Here is a 21,570-nt window from a genome sequence, read left to right on the forward strand (position 1 = left end):
ATATAATGAATGGAAATGAATTTATGTCTTGGAGAGATATGTAAACTAAATTTGGGCTGCCTAATGGAGAAATCTTCAGATATATGCAACTTAAAAGTCTAATTCAGTCATTTGATTTACAAACATTTGGGCAGCGGAGCAAATTAGAGGAAACTAGAAAAGCACTCGGAGAACACAGACCTCCGCCAAAGGCAGATCAGTGACCCCCCCCCGATCACCACCAAAATTTAATCATTTGTTCCTTGTGCCAGTATCAACATTTCCTGAAATTTTCATCCAAATCCATCCATAACTTTTTGAGTTATCTTGCTAACAAACAAACAAACAAGCAAACACATTAAGAAAAGTTATCACAATACCTCCTAGCGGAGGTAATAAGACCAGACTAAGCCTGTGGAGCAGTGAAGATAGCAGCGAGGAGCTGGTGGGCACAGATAGAAGGATCTTCTTTCACCACTCCCTCCATCAGAGATAGGAATGGCAAGAGGTTTTTTTTCTCAAGAATGAATATATTGACTCTCAACTAGTCACCTCAGAGGTGCTGGCTCTGTTCATGGAGCATATGAAAAAAATCAGAAAATTTGTGGAGAAATAGAATATGACAAACAGGAATCTGACAAATTCTACTCTTGAAGTTGTCTATCCAAACAGTGCAATTTAGTAAATGATGAAGAAATAAATATATTTGCTATTGTCTTTTTAGCTCACCAGCCGATAGGCCATGAGCTACTGTGAAGGTGCTGTGTCAATTTTCTTCGTCGTCTTCATTGTCTTTGTCAGTAATTTCTTCAAACACTTTCTGACGAATCTACCGGTTGGATTCATTTCAGATTTCATGTGCAGCTTCCTTGGGACAATCTCTACAAAGTTTGTTCACAGTTTTTAGCAATTTAGATTTTTGCATTTTTTTGCAAATTTTTTCATTATTAAACATTTGCCTCATAATATTCATATTATTTTGATGGATTATAACATGGAAATGGTTAGAGATATCAATATAGTTACTATTGAGCATAGGATAGGAAGTCATATATGGACTTTCATTTAATTAGTTGAGTTATCTTCAAGTGAAAGTACCACCCAGTTCTATAGGAAGATTGATCCATCCATAACTTTTTGAGTTATCTTGCACACGGACAGACAGACAAACCAACGCCAGCGAAAACATAACCTCTTTGGTGGTGATAATTTTATTTGATTCAGAAACAGATACAAAATTAGCACGTAAAGTTTACAGGACCTTACAAGAATCATGTTCAGTAGAAGCTCTGTTGCATTCTAAAATACATTTGCGGAACCAAGAATTAAATAGAAATGATTTTAACTTTAGATGGAGGGAGAGTTGGAACTTAATAAGAGATCTTACAACTAACAAAAATCTACGTTTAATCCAATTTAAAATAATATTTAGAACATATAGTACAAGAGATGAAATTAATAAACATAACAAAGCTACGTTAGGGAGTTGTCTTAAATGTGGAATTTGAGACTCATTAATCCATGCATTTTGGGAATGTAGTAAAATTCAAAGGATTTGGATGAATGTAGAGCATTGGTTGTTTAAATTGTCAGGTGTGAAATTTAATTTTGATTCATCACTCTGTGTATTTCATGTTACAAAATACAGTGAAGTATCCACATTGGTCGATTATATTTTTTTCATCAATTGTATTGAAAAAACTGATACTTGAGCACTGGAAATCTACCTACACGCCTTCATTGTCCCACTAGAAACGAGAGTTGAGTTATTATTTGAACATAGAAAAGGCAATAGCCATGGAAAAGAACAAATTAACCCAATTTAAATTATATGGGGAAAAGTGTTTGAATAATTGATAATGTAAAAGGAAAAACGTCCAGGTATGAGAATTTTTTGAAAATTGTGGAGACTTTGTGGACACCCTGTATTATATTATATTATATTATATTATATTATTCATTCATTCATTTTCGGAACCCGCTTTATCCTCACTAGGGTCACGGGGGTCGCTTGGAGCCTATCCCAGCTACATAGGGGCGAAGGTGGGGTACACCCTGGACAAGTCACCAGTTCATCGCAGGGCTGACACATAGAGACAAACAATCACTCTCACATTCACACCTATGGGCAATTTAGATTAACCAGTTAACCTATTAGTGCATGTCTTTGGATGGTGGGAGGAAGCCGGAGTACCTGGAGAGAACCCAAGAACCCACGCAGACACAGGGAGAACATGCAAACTCCACACAGAAAGGTCCCACCCCCCGTCGACTGGTGTTGGAATCGAACCCAGGACCTTCTTGCTGTGAGGCACGAGTGCTAACCACTGCACCACCGCCCATATATTAAATTAAATTAAATTAAATTCCTTTATGTTGCATTGCTACGACAACCACTTGTGCTGAGGGTGGCAAGGCTGATCTACGCTATGCCGAGCTGTGGTGAGGTGAGCTGATACTGTCAGTGGAAAGGTGGCATACAGTAAATGACATGAACTACATAGCAAACAAATACAATGCTCAGTGTGCATCTTCCCTTCCTCTACTAAAATTTCATCGTCATGTTGCTGCCTTGACTCAGCAGTAACTTGCTAAAATCAGACAGTATGCTGATAACATAATATTATGTTCATACACTGTCATGTTCTTATTAATAAAACAAAACATGGTTAACGGCGTAACATCATCGGCATAGGTTTCCGAGAGAGTGACACTTTCTAACAGTTGTAATTCCAGTCTCTCTTCTATGCCATCTTCTGAGCAGGTAACATTCCTTTTTGCAAAGTTGACTTTGGAAGGTTTGACTTGACTATGTGTTTTTATGTACTGAAAACTTGTTTTCATTTTATGTATGAAAGTTTGTGTCTGTAACTATTCAATGTACTGCTGCTCGTCTTGGCCAGGACACTCTTGGAAAAGAGATTTTTAATCTCAATGAGGTTTTCCTGGTTAAATAAAATAAAATAAAACATTAGACAGAAAGACAAGAAATGGTTGGACAAACTGGTTGGACCAGCCTGGTTCTGTTTTTGGAGAGAGGCTGGACACACTGGGGACTGTGGTGGAGAGATGCACGCTGAGGAAAATGGAGGACATCTTAAAAAATCCAGATCGTCTTCTACATCTCATTGTGACAAATCAGAAGAACAGCTGCAGTGGGTGACTAACCTTATTAAGATGCAGGACTGTAGATGCAGGTACAGAAGATCCTTCAAGCCCACTGCCATCACATTCTACACTTCAGTATAATGATTAATTCTTTCTTTTATTTCATTGAGCTGATTAACAAACTTAACTTTCCCCTGCAAATAAATAAAGATCATCTGTATCTATAATGAGCCTGTTTACTTGCGCACTACTACTCCAATCATTATCCCACTTCTCGAGTTATCAGATTATTCAAGGGATCATGTAAACAGAATAATCTGATATGCTTTATCAGATAACAGCAGTAATCTAATTATGAGAAATTGGATTAACACACCTGAATTTCTCCCAAATACTCAGATGTCTTTCTGCATGTATACCTGTTAATCTGATTTATTTCGGTCTTTTACATCTGTGCATGTGCAAACAATTAAAAATTGTAGAAACCTAAACTTACATAGTCAAACATGAGCAGATGACAACAACAGGAAGTTTGAATCTACCATCATTATGTATGGACGAACTCCGAAAGAAATCCGGTAATGGACTGGAATGGACTGTGTCTAAACCAGGGTTTTTTGATTAGCGCATTTCTTAAGTGCATGTAATGCCGCGTTTCCACTGCATGGTACCGGCTCGACTCAACTCGGCTCGGACTTTTTGTGTTTCCATTACCAAAAAGGACCTGGAATCTGGTTCCCGGTACTAGTTTTTTGGTATCACCTCTGCTGAGGTTCCAAGCGATACTAAACCATTAGTATCGGTGGTCCCCCCGATGGCACGGCCTGCGGCTACTCCCAGTGTGGACGGCCCCAAAAGGTGGCGTTTCCTTGATCATCAGTGCCATCCCATGTCTCCCTGTTGTGTGCGTGTGTGTGTCTAGTATGGAGGGTGGGAGGGAGGGGTTTCTTTGTAATTGTTTTTCTGTTTTTATTGTGTAATTGTTTTTAATTCTGTAAAGCACTTTGTGTTGCATCTGTGCATGAAAAGCGCTTTATAAATAAAGGTTGATTGATTGATTGATTGATAAACAGTGACATATAACACTGCAGACCACTGATTGGTCAAACAGTTTTCTCTGTGACCCGCTGTTTTACAAAAAACAGATGCAGAAGTGGATAGTAAATATAGCGGTACATTAATCCACATGATAACAGCCCAAAACTACACCATGGTCGGTCGAGGAGATTCAGTCTTTGGTGGCCGACATAAAAATTCAGATGAGACAACACACAACGAGCGAGTTTTCAGCAACTCTCTGAGCAGACAACACGGAAATAACGCGCCGCATCGCTATGGTGTCTAGGAACTGTCAAGTCAGTATTATCCTGTAATGGAAATGGTCTCCAGGAAAACTGAGTCGAGCCGAGCCAAGTCGAGCTGGCTCCACGTAGTGGAAACGCGGCATTTATGCGCCAGAACTATTATTACAATTATCTGATTACTCCCAGTTATCAGATTTATGGTCATGTAAACAGGTTCAATGATAACCATAGGCTTTCAAATCAAACTTTTATTTGATATGGATATTGAGAGCACTGCAAACAACAATCTCTTTGGTAAAAATTGTGTCATGGTACTACTACTACTACTACTACTGACATGGAATTCTGGAGCTTTCTTAGATGGTGTAAGTAACAATACCATTGATTAAACAAGTCCTTTTACAGTGTACTGTACAGTGTTTTTTTTATGCTGTTCTTAACAGATTTTAATTTGTGTTTGTTTTTATGATGGTTGTATTTTGTTGTTCTTAGCCCACTTAACACCCTGTGTTATCACTAGTTTTATTTACTTATTTAATCCCTTGTTTTATGTTTGGTGTACGGCACTTTGGCCTGCTGTAAAGTTCTTAAAGTGCTTTATAAATAAAGTTGGCATGGTATGGTATGGTACTGTGCTTACCTGCTGTGTAGAAAAGTAGTCTTTGACCAAGCAGCCCATGATCTGCTGTGGAGACCTGGCTGTGCAGATATGAGGCGTGACCAGGCTGCCCAGGACACGCTCCGAATAGCGGATCCACCCTACACACACAAAGAAGGGTTATACTTCACATTTTTCATAACTGCTTATCCCCCCTTTAATGAGAGATGTGAGCTTCAGGTTCCCCACTTGATACATGCAGAAAACTCAAAAAATTGGACCAATGGCCCTCTATTTCACTGGCATGTTCTACCAGGCAAGAATTTGTGAGGTTGTCAGGTTCTGCTGCTATGTTAGAATCCTACTGTCTTGATGCAGAAGATCAATCTTCCTATAGAACTGGGTGGTACTTTCACTTGAAGATAACTCAACTAATTAAATGAAAGTCCATATATGACTTCCTATCCTATGCTCAATAGTAACTATATTGATATCTCTAACCATTTCCATGTTATAATCCATCAAAATAATATGAATATTATGAGGCAAATGTTTAATAATGAAAAAATTTGCAAAAAATGCAAAAATCTAAATTGCTGAAAACTGTGAACAAACTTCGTAGAGATTGTCCCAAGGAAGCTGCACATGAAATCTGAAATGAATCCAACCGGTAGTTTCGTCAGAAAGTGTTTGAAGAAATTACTGACAAAGACAATGAAGACGACGAAGAAAATTGACACAGCACCTTCACAGTAGCTCATGGCCTATCGGCTGGTGAGCTAAAAAGACAATAGCAAATATATTTATTTCTTCATCATTTACTAAATTGCACTGTTTGGATAGACAACTTTAAGAGTAGAATTTGTCAGATTCCTGTTTGTCATATTCTATTTCTCCACAAATTTTCTGATTTTTTTTCATATGCTCCATGAACAGAGCCAGCACCTCTGAGGTGACTAGTTGGGAGTCAATATATTCATTCTTGAGAAAAAAAACCTCTTGCCATTCCTATCTCTGATGGAGGGAGTGGTGAAAGAAGATCCTTCTATCTGTGCCCACCAGCTCCTCGCTGCTATCTTCACTGCTCCACAGGCTTAGTCTGGTCTTATTACCTCCGCTAGGAGGTATTGTGATAACTTTTCTTAATGTGTTTGCTTGTTTGTTTGTTTGTTAGAAAGATAACTCAAAAAGTTATGGATGGATTTGGATGAAAATTTCAGGAAATGTTGATACTGGCACAAGGAACAAATGATTAAATTTTGGTGGTGATTTGGGGGGGGGGGTGATCTGCCTTGGCGGAGGTCCGCGCTCTCCAAGTGCTTTTCTAGTGTTTAACTTGGTTTGCCTTATCAGTCTGGAAGAGTAGAGTGTTGTTTCAAACATCAGGGAGAAGAAAAACAAATGTTTACCAGGGCAGCAGGACGTGAACATGGGCAAGGCATGGGAATCGTGGTTTCTCCTGTGATACCGCAGGATAAACTCCTTCTGACTCTCTAAGATGCTGAAACCTGCTGCCAGAGTCGTGTCGAACACATAGTGTACTCCTAGAGAACAGAGTGGAGACAGTCAGAATGAGGAAAATGTTGAGCAGCTGCAACAAATGTCACCAATGGGTGACAACTGGTCCAAGATGCCAATGAAGTACTGAGTTTAAGACTGGGTGGAGTAGAACCATATACTGACACTTTGTAAAACTAAGCCAATAACGTAATAATATACTATTATCACTGTATTTAAGTTTCATTTATTGGATATAACTGTGATAACCCCCCCCCCCCCCCATGTATTTGTCTAATTAACTTGACTAGCGGCATTATACCCGTGGTGCCATTGTATGATATCGCCCTCCCGTGGTGCAACAGCGGCACTGTACCCATACGCCCTCCTGTGCTGCAACATCAGGACATCGATGGGACGGACGCCGGACACAGAAACATCCATTATAGAAAGATGGTTAAAATGATCTCTAGTCCTATCTGCTGCTCCTTACGATTTCAAGCTATCTCTGAACGAAGTGAAAGCACACGTTTGCAAACATAGATAATGGCATGATATGAAATATGTATGACACGTATGCAAGGAGGGGGAGGGCAGTTATATCTAATAAATTAAACTTAAATACCATGATATTAATATATTATTGTTATTGGCTCAGTTTTTACATTTGCATAGAATTTTTTTACCCGGTCAATAACATAATAACCAGCCAATAACGTAATAAGTTATAACATTATTGGCCAAAAGTTATTACGTATTCGGTTCAGGACATTTATAACAATATTGGCCAGATATTACGCTATTGGCTTATTACATTTTAAAAATGGCAAATTTATTACATTATTGGCCGTTATTATGTTATCAGTTGTTATTACATTATTGGCTTCTAACCCCCTTAGTTACTGTTGCTACATCTGACAAGCTTTCAGAATCTGCGATGCATTGATGAAAAAACTGTCTGCTAGTCTGTGAAAAAATGAAGTATCTTAAAACTAAACTGTGCATTCTATAGAGGAATGTTAATGAACTGATCCTCGAAATCCACGACTCTTATTTATTGTTGCACGTTCTCTGAAACTCCAGTGAAAGTTGATTTTCATGGTATGGGCAGCTGTAATTTTGCCAAGATTTCATCAAGATTGAGGGAGAAGGGACTGGAATATGCAGTCGAGAGCTACATCCCCAACATCAACTTCAGAAAGGATGGGGACATAACTGATAGAGGCAAAAGCAGACCGGCCCTAATCAAAACAGCGAAAGACCCACAATTTGTGTATCAGGTGCAATCAGCAAACCCTTCTGGAACAGTCATGCTCTGCTGCATGCACTGCTGGGTAAGATTTTCTGTAAATCATAATTATGTTTGTCCTAACTGAAAAGCTGTAGCATCCTCATTAGACAATGTGATGTCATGACACGTGTAAATGCACGCCACTTTTAAATGACCCCTTATCTGTACGTATTAAAAGCTTTCTGTGTGCATGTTCATGCCGTGTGAAATACCATGCAGAGTTAGGGTTACAGTTATGGTTATGGTTAGGATTAGGGCTCATTCATGCTTTACATTAAAGATGCAGATGGATATGGATGGAGTGTTCTGTCCGTCCCCTGCACACATAACGTGTATAATTCTGTCCATTTTCCGGGAGTTTGCGGATGTGTACCCAGATGGACAAAACGGAGTAGTATCAATGGAAGCCGAGGAAGCGGTGTTGAGATTTGAAAAGAATAATTTCCATAAACAGCAGCTTGCAAAGAGCAATTATGTGAGTTAGTGAAAACTGCCAACATATTTATGACAAATACCCTTCTCAATATTAACATTAGTAACCACATTAGTAAAACCTCCTCTGTCATCACCATGTTTGTTACTAGTGACTATCCTCTTCTCAAAAAACTTTACTTTTCCTCATGGTATTCGGCCAGTATGGTAATTAAGAGCGTCACCCTCTGGTGGACTGATTGAGAAATGCTCATTCCCACATACAGGACACATGAAAGTATGAAGGCAGTAATGTGACATTAGAAAGGGATGTACCTATTTACATATGTAAAGCGAGCATAAATCAGCCTTTACGGCTATGGTTAGGATTAGGGTTATGTGAACCGGAGACCTTGGTGTAAACTAACATGCGATCAAAGGCCATTGAATAACATGTGAAAGATTGAAAATGCGTACATATAGCACGGCAAATGCCATAAGAACTGGCCTGACATACCACGCTATTTCATGAGATCAGTCCCTCATAATACAAATGACAATAAATACTAGCTAAGCTAAGGATGATAGGCGAAATGGTAGCTACTACGAACAATGCTAGTAACATGGTTCAAAGGTGTTGATAGGGGGGTCTGCCACAATGTTTAATCCACAGAAAACATCTCTGTAGTTGAGTTTTAGGCTTTGGAAATGGGTGGAAGAGAACACCTCCTTCCAAATGTTCAGGATATCTGTTATTGGAATTACAGGTTCCATAGGCACATCGCTTCAACATTTTACTCAATGCTAATTATTTGTCGGAGCTTCCACTCCCTAGTACCAGTTGCTAACATAGGATTGGACGAGGACCCTTTTAGGGCGGAGTCTGCCAATTGGTCAGTTGTGAAAACAGTCACCAGATCTACTGATATTGAAAGTAATGATTAGTTGCAGCCCTAAATTCAGCTGGATAGCGCTTGCATTTTATGTACCATTACTGATGTTAGGATCATTGAAATTTTTGGCCTCCCCTATAATTTATGCAGTTTTAATGTAGAAAAATATTACATGCATGGTTTTGATATTATTGACCATTTTAAAACGTTACAGCTGGATTTACTATTATTTCAGATTTTGGTACATGCTAAATTGAAAATCTGCCCAACATTCTAAGTAAAAGTTGTAAAATATTCAAATATGAGTGAGTATATTACATAATAAAGTAGACCTTTCTCCATTTATTGAATAGATTTCCAGATAATGCTATCTCATGATATACAGGGTGGGGAAGCAAAATTGACAATATTTTGAGGCAGGGATTGAAAGACAGTGTATGACCAGTTAGTTTATTGAAAGTCATGAGAATTTATTTGCCACAAGAAAATTGACATAATAGAAAATGTTTTATTCTATGTGTCCTCCTTCTTTCTCAATAACTGCCTTCACACGCTTCCTGAAACTTGCGCAAGTGTTCCTCAAATATTCGGGTGACAACTTCTCCCATTCTTCTTTAATAGTATCTTCCAGACTTTCTCGTAATAGTTTTGCTCATCGTCATTCTCTTCTTTCCATTATAAACAGTCTTTATGGACACTCCAACTATTTTTGAAATCTCCTTTGGTGTGACGAGTGCATTCAGCAAATCACACACTCTTTGACGTTTGCTTTCCTGATTACTCATATGGGCAAAAGTTTCTGAAAAGGTATGGATAATAGTGTTAGGTATGATTATGACATCAATATATGTTTGGTTTCAAAACAATTGACGTAGTGCCTGCTGAGAAAAAACAACTAAATGTTCATTGTAAATTTAGCTTCCCCACCCTGTATGTCAAGAACTGTAACTGAACCTGTGTATCAGGATATGAGAAAGAAGTTTACACTGCACAGACATCTGAATCCACACCAGCTCACCAAGACTCTTAAGGAAGCAGCAGAGTTTGCAGGCTGCTTCACTGATGTCCAGTCCAAACTTAACCGCAAAGAAAGGCAATGACTGTGGACACACTGACGCCACCAGCACCTTGTGCTTTGACACATCACACTTCTGTCGGGGACACATCAAAAATACAGAAATACGATTGCATTAATAACATTTTCAGATTATTTATTACTCAATTTAAGATCAATCTATGAGTGGATGAGTCACGTTTTGCTTTTAGACCCTTTTCACACGACATCAGACAACTTATGTTTTAGCACCAAGCAGGATATCCTGATTTACGCTATCTTAGTGAGCGGCATTTACAAATGGATTTTACGCAGTCCCTCCTCCAGCTACCCAAGTTTCATTTGAGAGATGTGCACAGACTGGCACAAAAGCTATCCGCCACTCCAGCCTCAAAACTTGAGAAGGGTTACAAGTTCTTTATAGAACATTACCTGTTCGATTTTGAAGACAAGAGTTTTGTCTTCTTTCCTCTGACCCTAGCAGAGATGCTAGGATAATGACAACTTAACATCCAGGTGATTTGATCATCTATTAGTTGTCTGTTTACTACGGTAGCTTTATAAACATTAAACTGTCGCTATATCCACTATTCTATTTCACAGCTGTTAGCCACCGATTCATGCCTGGAATATAGTTCAGCATTGTTTAGCCTAATGTTGAGCCCTGTCTCACCTAACATTATTTTGGAACAGTGTCAAACGCTGTTGATCACTTGATCAAAATGAGAGCATGCTGTCAGAGGTCTATGAGGAAAAATGAGGAGCCTCATCACCTCCAGGTTTTTCCAAATAAGATTATATGGTTGAATTTTCTCTTGTTGGGTTATGCTGTGGTTACAGACTTTGCAGTATCCCATGAAGTTCCACTGTGGGTTTCAGAGTGTTTCCCAGTCTCATGTCAGTATTTTAGGAGCCTCAATCAATAAGACAACTGGATTATCATATTATTCAAGTGGCCGTGTAAATACCAGGACCTGGTGTCTTTTATCAGATTATTGCAGTTATTAATTCACTTCAAATAACTTCATGTATCTCCAAGGGGTAATTATTAGTATGTAATAACAGTAATAATAATTTCTGATGCACAGTAAATTGAGAGAATATTAGGTGGTGTAATCCCCACCCGTGCATACAATACTGCCTGGTTGCACGGTGTTATCATATTCAGTCTACAGCTGAAGTTGCTGCTTGTTAGCCTGCCAGCTAGCATGCATATCTTCACGTTACTTTCCCACATTGAGGCAGCTATGTAATGGCAACGATCGCTAACGATACCAAGGAAAATGAACAAAAAGAGTTTCAGTGAGCGCTGTCATAAGTTCCCCGCATTTTCAGTTGAAAAGGCTCAAACCGGATGTAGCGATGCCTGCTTCACTTCATAATGGAAGTTGTCTGACGTTACTGTGAAAAGGGTCTATTGAAGAACCTGAGTGTGTAGATGTATATGTAAATATGATTATTAGTGAATTACTTTGCTTTTCTTGTATTTCATAATATGTTACATATTTTATAAACATGTTACATTATATAACATCAGGAATGACAAAAAAAATAAACTAAAAAAATAAATAAATAACTAAATAAAAAATAAAATAAAATTGGAAAGGTGAAAGTGTGACTATTTGGGACATGTGAACACGCTCATAGCCCTTTTTCAAGGTGGGTTTTTAAATATCCAAAGCCTGGAACCCTTTTTTTCCATCTGCCATAAAGCTGCTGAATGAGCCTGGGTAGTAGTTTAGCATGAAATATTGTAACTGTTGACTTACTTACCTGTGGGTTTTTTGTGTTATTGCACATGCATGTCTGAATGACCACAATGAGCTGCTCACACTGTCTGTATACATGATGAAAGAAATGCTCGACGTCTATGTTGTGTGTTTCACATTATGTACTATTCACTTCTTGAACTGCATTTGGGGACTGTTCCCAGAAGCTCCTAGCTTGAATTACAAAAGGGGTTTTCCACTGCATGGAAAAACTATGAATGTATCTCTCATTCAAGTAAAACCCCACTTAAATGCAAGGACAAATCGCTGGATGCAATAAAGGCTACAATTAATCCAAATAGAACCGGCTAAAGAACCAGATCTAATGGGAAAAAGGCCTGTGAGACAATGATGGTTCCCTGTTGTACCTTATTGAGAGCCAGGACTCGCTCCACCTCCTCCAAACTCTGCTGGGAGATCTTTAGATTTTCCTCTTCTGACAGACAACCATCACAGGACAGACATGCACTCAGCAGCTGCTGGGATCCTCCATTTACCTGACAAGAATGAAAGGAAACAGGTCTCAGGACTCACACACATTTTACAGACAAATCTTCAAAACTTTCCCCATGACTTCTCAAAGGAGACATAATTTCCATGACTGTTCACAAGCTTGCAGTACATGAACACAAGTGCACTTCAGTTTAGAAAATCAAACAGCAACCTTTATAATTCTAATTATTAAAATAATCAAACTACTAATACGATTGTAAAAATATGATCCAAAATTATGTCACAATAGTTTTTTTTCATCAGCGACAAAATAGCCATCTCAGGACCTAGCCTCTACAGACCATTACAGAAAAACTCAGGTACGTAATTACTGGATGAAAACCTTCTAATCAGTTATTTCACTGATATGTTTGATTTGGCTGTAAAGCCACACCTATTTGTCCTCATCTCATGTCCCATCTATGGGATTACCGTACATTAACAATGTTGTCAATTAATAAAAAAGAAAAAAATTTTCTCATCAGATCTGGAATCTAATACCTGTATGCAACTATTCTGATCCCAAAACGGTTTCATCCCTACTTACTAAAGTCCATGAGTTTTCAAAAACTTCTGATGATAATACTTCTCTTCATGATTTTTCTAAGACAACAAATCAAGATTTTAAAATTTCATGACTGTTGCGGGGTTCTTTCCCACACTGCTAAAAAAAATAACACCACAGGCTGTGGTGTTATTTGTGGTGTGGAAAGTGCAAAAAGATGGTGGTGATTTATTTTGCCGTCGGCCTCCCAAAGTGCAGTGCAATGTATTTACAAGTGAAGTCAAAAATGAAAAAAACAAAACAAAAAAACACTATTTACAAATTTACAAAGCAGAAGAAAAAACACATATCTGAGCGGAGTTCTCCAATAACTCACAAAAAAAAAAATCTCACAGAGGTTAACGATCCACAGTACAGTTGCCAGCTCTGCAACTCAGGCACGACTGAGCACTAGGGCTTCTGCAGCCTTCTTTTAAACCCTAAGCCCCTCCTTTTAGGCCGGTCAATTAAAGACTTTTTAACAAAACATATTTTTAACAGTGTTTTTAAACGTAATTATTCACAACCGGAATAAACAATACAACCAGGCCTGGACTGGCTAATCGAGAGGACCGGGACAATTCCCGGTGGGCCGGTATAATATTTAGGCCACGAGGGCTGGAGTTCACTTTAAATATATATTTAATATTTTATTCATTTATTTTGGGAGGGGCGGTGTTCAGTCATAGCACTGGGTTGATCACGTAAGCCACAACCGCTGTACCTGGGCCGCCACCCCCTCTACTAGCAAGCTGTTGTTTTTCTTCCTTTTTCTTGCAGACACACCTTGGCATAATCTGTCCGTGCATACGGTTAGTAGCTCTATACTGTAGCTGTGGAGCATATACAGGGGTTGGACAAAATAATGGAAACACCTTCTATGATGCCACAATGTTAGGTGTTTCCATTATTTTGTCCAACCCCTGTACGATCTGTGCTCTGTAGGCTGTCCATGGTCAGCTGTGTTTGCTGTTTGAAACATGGATAATAGAAAGAGCAAGGGTGGTGTGGAGGAGCAAGAATTAAAAACAGGAAAGCTCTTGAAGCAAACGCAGCCAAATGTGACAAAATCGGCAACTTTTTTCCCACAAAAACGACCTCCCGGTTGGAAACAATTAACGAGGACGATGAACCGGGTAAAGCACCTTTCAAGCTAGTTAATTATCAAGTCAGTGAATTGTGTGGCATTGTGGCGTGGAACATAACGTTATGCATTTTAAATAATAGTATGATGCGACACCACAGAACTGGGAAACTTTGTCTTATAGCTCCTCAGAGTCAGAAAGCAGATTCAGCAGCAGGCACCAGCCATGAGCCCACAAGTCCAGAGTGGGCAGGTAGGACTGCTCAGAGAGGGAAGAGGATTAGAATAAATAGGCTACAATGAAGACTAGGGTGTAGGCCTGTTCAATATGAAAGGTCCTCTGAGATGCTCCAGGATTCAGCACTACATGAATGAAACTGACACCAAGGCTTTGAAAATAGAAGATTTGTGCTGAGAATTCTGAGCATTTTTAAAATGTGCTTTAGTGTCAGAAGCAGAGCCAGGAGCCAGTAGTGATGAGGGGATTGTTCCTGTCAGGATGGAAGGAAAAGGTGAGCTGTTGGAACAGACTGTGTGAACAAGCATTAGTTCCAGTAAAACCACTTTCTATACCAAAAGCATAGTCCTGACCTATTTTATTTTTTATCATTAAAAGTGAGACAGTAAATACACAAAGCCCACAATTGAAAGGCAATAGCATAAAGTAATATCAAATAAACCTGCATATTTTGTCAATGTAAATATCTTAATTGGTTAAGTAAGTCAAAATGTCTGTATATATTATTTTTTATTGTGATCCAGGTGCAGGTGAGTCTAGGGAAACTGGAGGAAGTGTGAAAGGGAGAGCAGAGTCTACTGATGACAGAGGAGCAGCTCAGCAGCACAACCCTGAACCACTAGGCACAAATGACACAGATGAAGATGAGTCTGTTGTTAGCTTTGATTACTTTGCTCACCCTCAGTCACAGGATATACAGACATTTTTTTCTTATCATCCTCGTCAACCCCCTTTTTTTTTTTTTTCTCCTTCCTGTCCTCTGTCGAGAGCAGACGTGTTTCTGAGCTGTCCCTGCCTTCCTCTTTTTTCTCCTGCTTTTGCCTCTGCGTCTTGTGTGTTTTTGTCTTTGGATCCCCTGCTTGCTGTACTCCCAAACAACTAAATTATGGAATTGATCAACTGGACACTCAGCGCAATTGACAAGATTTTTTCACCCAGGAACAAAGGCATCTGGAGGAGCCTGCCTGCCCTGACAGAACTTTTACAGTATGTGATCAATGCTTGGAACAAGTGGAGGTAGTATGGCTGTGGGTTCTGTCGGTGGAGGTTTGATATTTACCTGATTGGATTTTTGATAACAGCACACCTTCTAATTGGTCTTGGAGTTGCCCTGGTTTATCGCAAAGTTGGAAAGACAGCAGCACACATAGAGACTCCGCTGCTGTCAATCGAAATTAAGGAGCACTTCGGAGTGGTTAGTGACAATGTGAAGGTATTACAGCGGATGGTGACACAGTCGGAGGATTGCATGAGCTGTGGACTCACACAAAAGTTAGATTACATCGCTGGACAGACCGTGGATGCGCTCTGGCAAATCGTGGGACTGAGGGTAAAAAGACGAACTGTGCAGGAGGATCTACCTGCTCTGAAGTGATGAGTAATGCTGAGGCCCAGTTATAACAAAAATTAAGTTCTAACTAAATTAAGCAAAAATCAAATCATTTTTCCCCGTTTAATTGTTTCTCCTGGGAGCCGGTAAAGCAGTTGGAGCCACTCTGGTCTAATCTGTTCCTTCGCAGTCAAAACATCCTTCCAAGGCCAAGATACAGGACTGAATGAACTGATAAAGGACAGAAGTCTGAGTCTCTTATTTTTCATACACAAACAGACTTTCAAGGACTCACCACATACACGCATTTTATCTGCCCCCCCCCCCCCATCTCCGTCTGCCTCACAACATTCCTCTTCTCTTCCTGTCCCCCTCCCACAACCAAATCCATTGAAAAAGTTCCATCAAGTGACCACGTGTACTGTGTTTATAATGTCTTATGTCTTCTGTATGTGATGTATGTGCTTGCATTATCTCCACTGTAATTCTTTCGAAGGATTTGTGTTGGGTGCTTGCGCACGCAGCGACCGGCAGAGAGCGAGAGCTTGCTGCAAAACAAATCTACCCATGGGTACAAATAAAGTCACCTTGAACCTTAATATCACTATACCAAAAGTTTTCAATAGCAAAGATGGAACAAACCGCAAAGTGGCTGACTTACTGTGAAAAAAATCAGTCTCTCTACTGCTCTGTTTGTCTCATGTTTTGCAGAACAGTGTGTAGACCTAACATGTAAGGTTATAATTACATGATTTTAATAATAATTGGTCGTGATCTAAAGTGGGCCGGTCTGAGGTATGAAACTCCAGGGCTGAAAATGAGTCTCAGTCCAGCCCTGCATACAACACTTAATAATTCAATAGGTTTTCTAATTAATTACCTAACCCAAATACCTCCTTCCTTGAAATAAAAATACAGAAAAACCAAAAACATTACATTATCAAGTCACATGATGTGAAAACCGCGCGAGATTTCTGCTATAATATTGCCCTGGAAATGACCCCTCGTTCTTTTCCCTCAAATGCCGTGGCGGGCATGACAGAACGCTAAGTCAGCACGGACGCAGGTAAGTGATTGAAACTGCTGTAGATATGTATGCAATTACCTGAAAAATGCTGCCGAGTGTGCACCCTCGGTTGCGCTATAGTTTGGACGGGGAAGAGAGTGTGAGTGGCGAACTAATGAATGATTGCAAACACGGACGGGGAGAGACTGTCTGACGTGAGTGTGTGTGTGCGCGTGCTTGTATGTGTGTGTGCGTGCCGGGTCGCGTGTGCTCCACTCGTAGCAGGAGACAGCGGACACTCAGTGACAGGGTCGCTCCGTCACAATGACTGTACAAGGATTTTGCGAGTTGAAATACAATGAAAATTCAAGGTCAAAACAGACAAATTATGGGACATGTCTAACTTTTGTTTTACAAGTATATGATGCAAAAAATACTTTGATTCACCTTGTGTTATTGATTGATTGTTAATGCCATCAATGCTCTTTTTGGGGCTTATATTTTCTTTTGCATCTTTACACCAAAAATGAGAACATGATGTTTTTTTTTTTTTTTTAATTATCCCTTCAGATTAGGGAGAAAACTCTGAATACATTAAAATTCTGATGAAATGATTTTACAAAATAGTTCTCAAACCATTTTATTTTTCAGGATTTCCACCTATTCTAAAAACTGACACATGTACACATGTACATGTAATATCATTTCCAAATACTTATTATCAGGCACATTGATAATTGTTAATTGAAATAATAAAAAAGAAACAATTCTTAATGGAGGCTGACCTGTCCATTAGCTTCATCTCTGTCCTGGAATAAATTGACCTCATCATCGCTCTGCTTCTTGTTGCACTGTTGGCAGATCAATTATTTAAGTAAATAAAAAGCAAGCAAACAGCAAAGATAAAACATTTATGTGGAAAAAAAGCCACCCATAACAATGCAGAAACTCACCTGTTTTGTGCAGTTCTCACACTTCTTGCGCTTTGCTACATTAACCTCAGACATCTTCTTGCCTGTAAATTTAGGGTAAAATAAAGAGTAAAATGAGTAACCCTCAGTGTCAGATAGGTGGTTATGTTGTCACAGTGTGCTCCTTCGAATGTCTTCTGTGTTCTGACCAGTTCTGTCAGTCCCACCCTCCAATGACTATCCCACTGCTTTATCACAGCCATGCTGCTTATCAGCAATACAACAGCTTTAAGATGGTGGGAAAGTGGCAATGATCACTGGCTAGAATCCTGTCATTAAAATTTTAATGGTTTATGTTAATTATATACACAGAACCAACAATAACAGTCATTACATCACATTATGTTCACAAAAGAGAGGAGGAAAACAAGAAATTGCCAGGGTTGGGGAATACATGTTACAACAGCATTATGAGTATAGAAAACAAATTAAGCAACTGTATTAGGGGGCCCACTGATCAGCCTTGGCGGAGGTCTGCGCTCCCCGAGTGCTTCTAGTTCAAAATAAAATGGACACAACAAAATAGCAAACACTTTTTTTTTTTTTAAATTAGTCATTCAGATTTAATCGAAAAATTTGTCAAAAGATTAGTCATTAGTGGCAGCACTAATTATGATATCATTATTAACTTTTCTTCCTCAAAGTACAACTCATAGCCACTTATTTACCAGTCCCTCCAGAAAAAAATAAAATTAGCATCTGATTTTATTGCCCTACCATTGCTGCAGATTTTTAACTTGTCCTTGGTCACTGACACCATACCTTAAATCAAGAAATCTGCCCCTGTCACTCCTCTGCTCAAAGGAGGTTTTAAATAATTACAGGCCCATCTCCAAGCTATGTGTCGTGGCCAAAGTTCGTGAGTCCCTGGTTAGTGATCAGCTGAAGTATTTTTTAAATGAGAACAGTATTTTTTCTGACTTTCAATCTGGTTTTAGAAAAAGACACAGCACAGTTACAGCAGCACTTAATGTTTTTAATGACTTTATAGATTTTATTGATAACAAACAGCACTGTGCAGCCCTTTTTATTGACTTGTCAAAAGGTTTTGACATTGTGGACCATTCCATTCTTGTTCAGAGATGACTTAAAGCAGGACTGTCAGAACATGCAGTTGGCTGGTTTAAAAATTACCTGACAGACAGGAAGCAGTATGTACAGGTAGACGGCTCTACTTCCAGCTCACTCGCCTTGAAAAAAGGTGTGCCACAAGGGTCAGTCCTGGGGCCACTTTTGTTCATAATTTACATCACTAACATCAATTAGAATATATCATTTTTATGCTGATGACACAGTCATGTACACTTCTTCTTCCACACCTGTCCAAGCCTTAACCCAGTTGCAACTTGCTTTTAACACTGTCCAACAAAATTTTCATGACTTCAGACTGGTTTTAAATGCAGATTAAACAAAAATCATGATTTGCTAAAATTCAAGGTCCAAACTCTCAAACCTGCCTTCACTGATCAGTATTCAGGGAACTCGGATAGAACTCACTCTGACCTATAAATAAGTACACATTTTAATTGACAGCTCCCTTTCTTTTTCTGCTCATATTCAGCAGCTTGTTAAAAAACTAAAACTAAAACTTGGCTTCTTCTTTCAAATAAAATCATGTCTCTCTTTCAAATCAAGAAGGAAACTGGATTCAGCTACATTTCTGTCTGTGTTGGACTACAATGATGTCTTGTACATGCATGCCTCCTCCCACAGCTTACAGTCACCGGAAAGTGTGTATCATGGAGCTCTGACGTTCATCACCAATTTCAAATCTCTTACTCATCATTGTTTTCTTTATCCTTTTGTTGGATGGTCTTTTTTGTTGCCTCGCAGACTTAGTCACTGGTGTAACTGGGCAGTTAATTCACATGCAGGGCAGGCTGTCAGCTGCCTCTCAAACTGTCAGGCACCAGTAGATTCATCACTCAATAATAATAATAATAATAATAATAATAATATTCTAACTGGTTCTTATTTAATTCTCATATATATTTATACACTAGGAGGAAGTCAACTAACATTCACAGTCAATTCTCACGTACAGCACTGTCAATTTAATATCAAATTTAAAGTTTCCACATTATGGAACACCAAACCCTCAATGATCCAAAACAGCGCCTTATTACTCATACATTACTCCAATCCAGACTCAAAATCAATCTGCTAAGAAGTAATTCTATATTTCATACCACTATGCTGTTCATTTTAAACTTTTTCATCATTTTGAAAATGAAATCCTATATGAGTCTTGATTGTTTATTTTCACAGTAATAAAGTACTGTGTATTTATTCTGCATGCTTGTGATTTTTAAAACCTACATGTGAAGCCAAAGACAAATTTCCACACCTATGAACAGTAAAGCGATTATTAATACTATGCTTTACTCATGCAGGACAATGTTATGGCTGGCTCACTGAGACTGAGACACACGGACAACAGGGTTTTAAGTTTTAAATCAAATATCTGATCTTAATGGTATATGAAAATTCCCCTCCGAGGTCCTAGGGAGCTGGTAGCTGTCTGTGTTTGAGCAGTAACCATAATCATCATATACCTGAGCAATGAAGAAACAAAAAAACATAACAGCGTTTTTTCAAAAACAAAACAGTGTAAGTATCACATGCCTGTTGCCTGTTAACTTCCCCAGATGTGGCAGATATTCATTTTGTAATGTTACATAGTCTGACTCTGACAATAATAAGAAGGCATTTACACTTACCTGAGGCAGACTAAATGTAAAATAACAAGCTTTTTAGGCTGCTATTAACACTTCGACTGCCAAAGACATATTTATACATCATTTGAATCCATCACTTGACTGCCAAAGGCATATAAATGTCAAAAGCGTTTTTTAAATCACATCGTTATGCTGAACACCTTGTCCAGCTCCTCTGTGATGATCAGACTTTTATCTTGAACTTAAAGTACATAAAACTGCATTTGAATACAAGATAAAGAAGTATAATACATTTATTTCACATTCTCTATTGGTTTGAGGGCTGGCTATACACACACAAGTATAGAGGGTAACATCACCGCTAGCAGAAGTCACCGCGGTTGCACCCACTGAGTGGAGGAAAGAGGGAGATGAGTAGCAATGTTGGCTTCAATACTGTCTAAACTTAAGAACCATATTTAATAAAAAATGGGGAAGAGCTGTTGTGAGATTGATTGTATGAACAGGTTTGAAAAGCAGTCGGAGCTATCATTTTACAGGCACCGAAAGACAAAGTAAAGAGAAGTAGATGGATCCACAAATCCAGGAAACCCAACCTAGATTTGTGGATCCCGTTTTGTGTCACATAACATTAATTTATGCTGTATTTTTGGGTAAAATCATACCTTAAATTACGTATTGTTCTGGCCAACAGCTCTTGGTTTCATGATCAGATCTTTCATGGTTTTTGTGATTATGAACCTTGTGCTCCTGCATGATTTGTAAACTAACTTAAACTGAGGTTAACCTAGTTTTTCAAACACGGGGGTACTCGAGCATAAAGCTACGATGGTGTATTAGGGCCACATAAGAAAATAAAAACACTTGTCACTACGAGCATAAAGTCATAAAATATCGATATAAAACCCGTAGTTTTATGATAATAAAGTTGAATACAAAAAGAATCCAGGAGGCATCCGAAACTGTTACCTCCTGGACGCCTCCCTGGGGAGGTGTTCCGGGCATGTCCTGCCGGGAGGAGGCCTTGGGGAAGACCTAGGACACGTTGGAGAGACTATGTCTCTCGGCTGGCCTAGGAACGCCTCGGGGGTCCCCCCAGAAGAGCTAGAGGAGGTGTTGGGGGAGAGGGAAGTTTGGGCATCCCTGCTTAGACTGTTACCCCCGCGACCCGGCCCCGGATAAGCGGCAGGTAATGGATGAATGGATGGATGGATGGACAAAAAGAATCACAACGTTTTGAGAATAAAGTCGTAGTTATACAAAAAACTCATAATTTAACAAAAATGTCATTCGTTTATGAGATTAAAGTCATCATATTCTGAC

At 39.0% G+C, this 21,570-nt stretch overlaps 1 protein-coding gene across 3 annotated transcripts in view; it reads right to left on the reverse strand.

Moving 5' to 3' along the window:
- The window catches only part of narf (nuclear prelamin A recognition factor), a 53,280-nt gene that overhangs the window by 15,457 nt on the left and 16,253 nt on the right, over positions 1 to 21,570 (reverse strand). For all 3 annotated transcript variants that reach the window (XM_030122452.1, XM_030122449.1, XM_030122450.1), the window contains exons 2-7: positions 17,552 to 17,613; positions 17,384 to 17,449; positions 12,273 to 12,401; positions 10,100 to 10,232; positions 6,399 to 6,533; positions 5,032 to 5,150 (exon numbers count right to left, since the gene is read on the reverse strand). In XM_030122452.1, the coding sequence (XP_029978312.1) occupies positions 5,032 to 5,150; positions 6,399 to 6,533; positions 10,100 to 10,232; positions 12,273 to 12,401; positions 17,384 to 17,449; positions 17,552 to 17,605 (636 nt within the window). In that variant the 5' untranslated portion in view covers positions 17,606 to 17,613. The remainder of the gene's footprint in view (positions 1 to 5,031; positions 5,151 to 6,398; positions 6,534 to 10,099; positions 10,233 to 12,272; positions 12,402 to 17,383; positions 17,450 to 17,551; positions 17,614 to 21,570) is intronic.

This window comes from Sphaeramia orbicularis, chromosome 19 (genome assembly GCF_902148855.1).
Source record: "Sphaeramia orbicularis chromosome 19, fSphaOr1.1, whole genome shotgun sequence".
In the NCBI taxonomy this organism is placed as follows: domain Eukaryota; kingdom Metazoa; phylum Chordata; class Actinopteri; order Kurtiformes; family Apogonidae; genus Sphaeramia; species Sphaeramia orbicularis.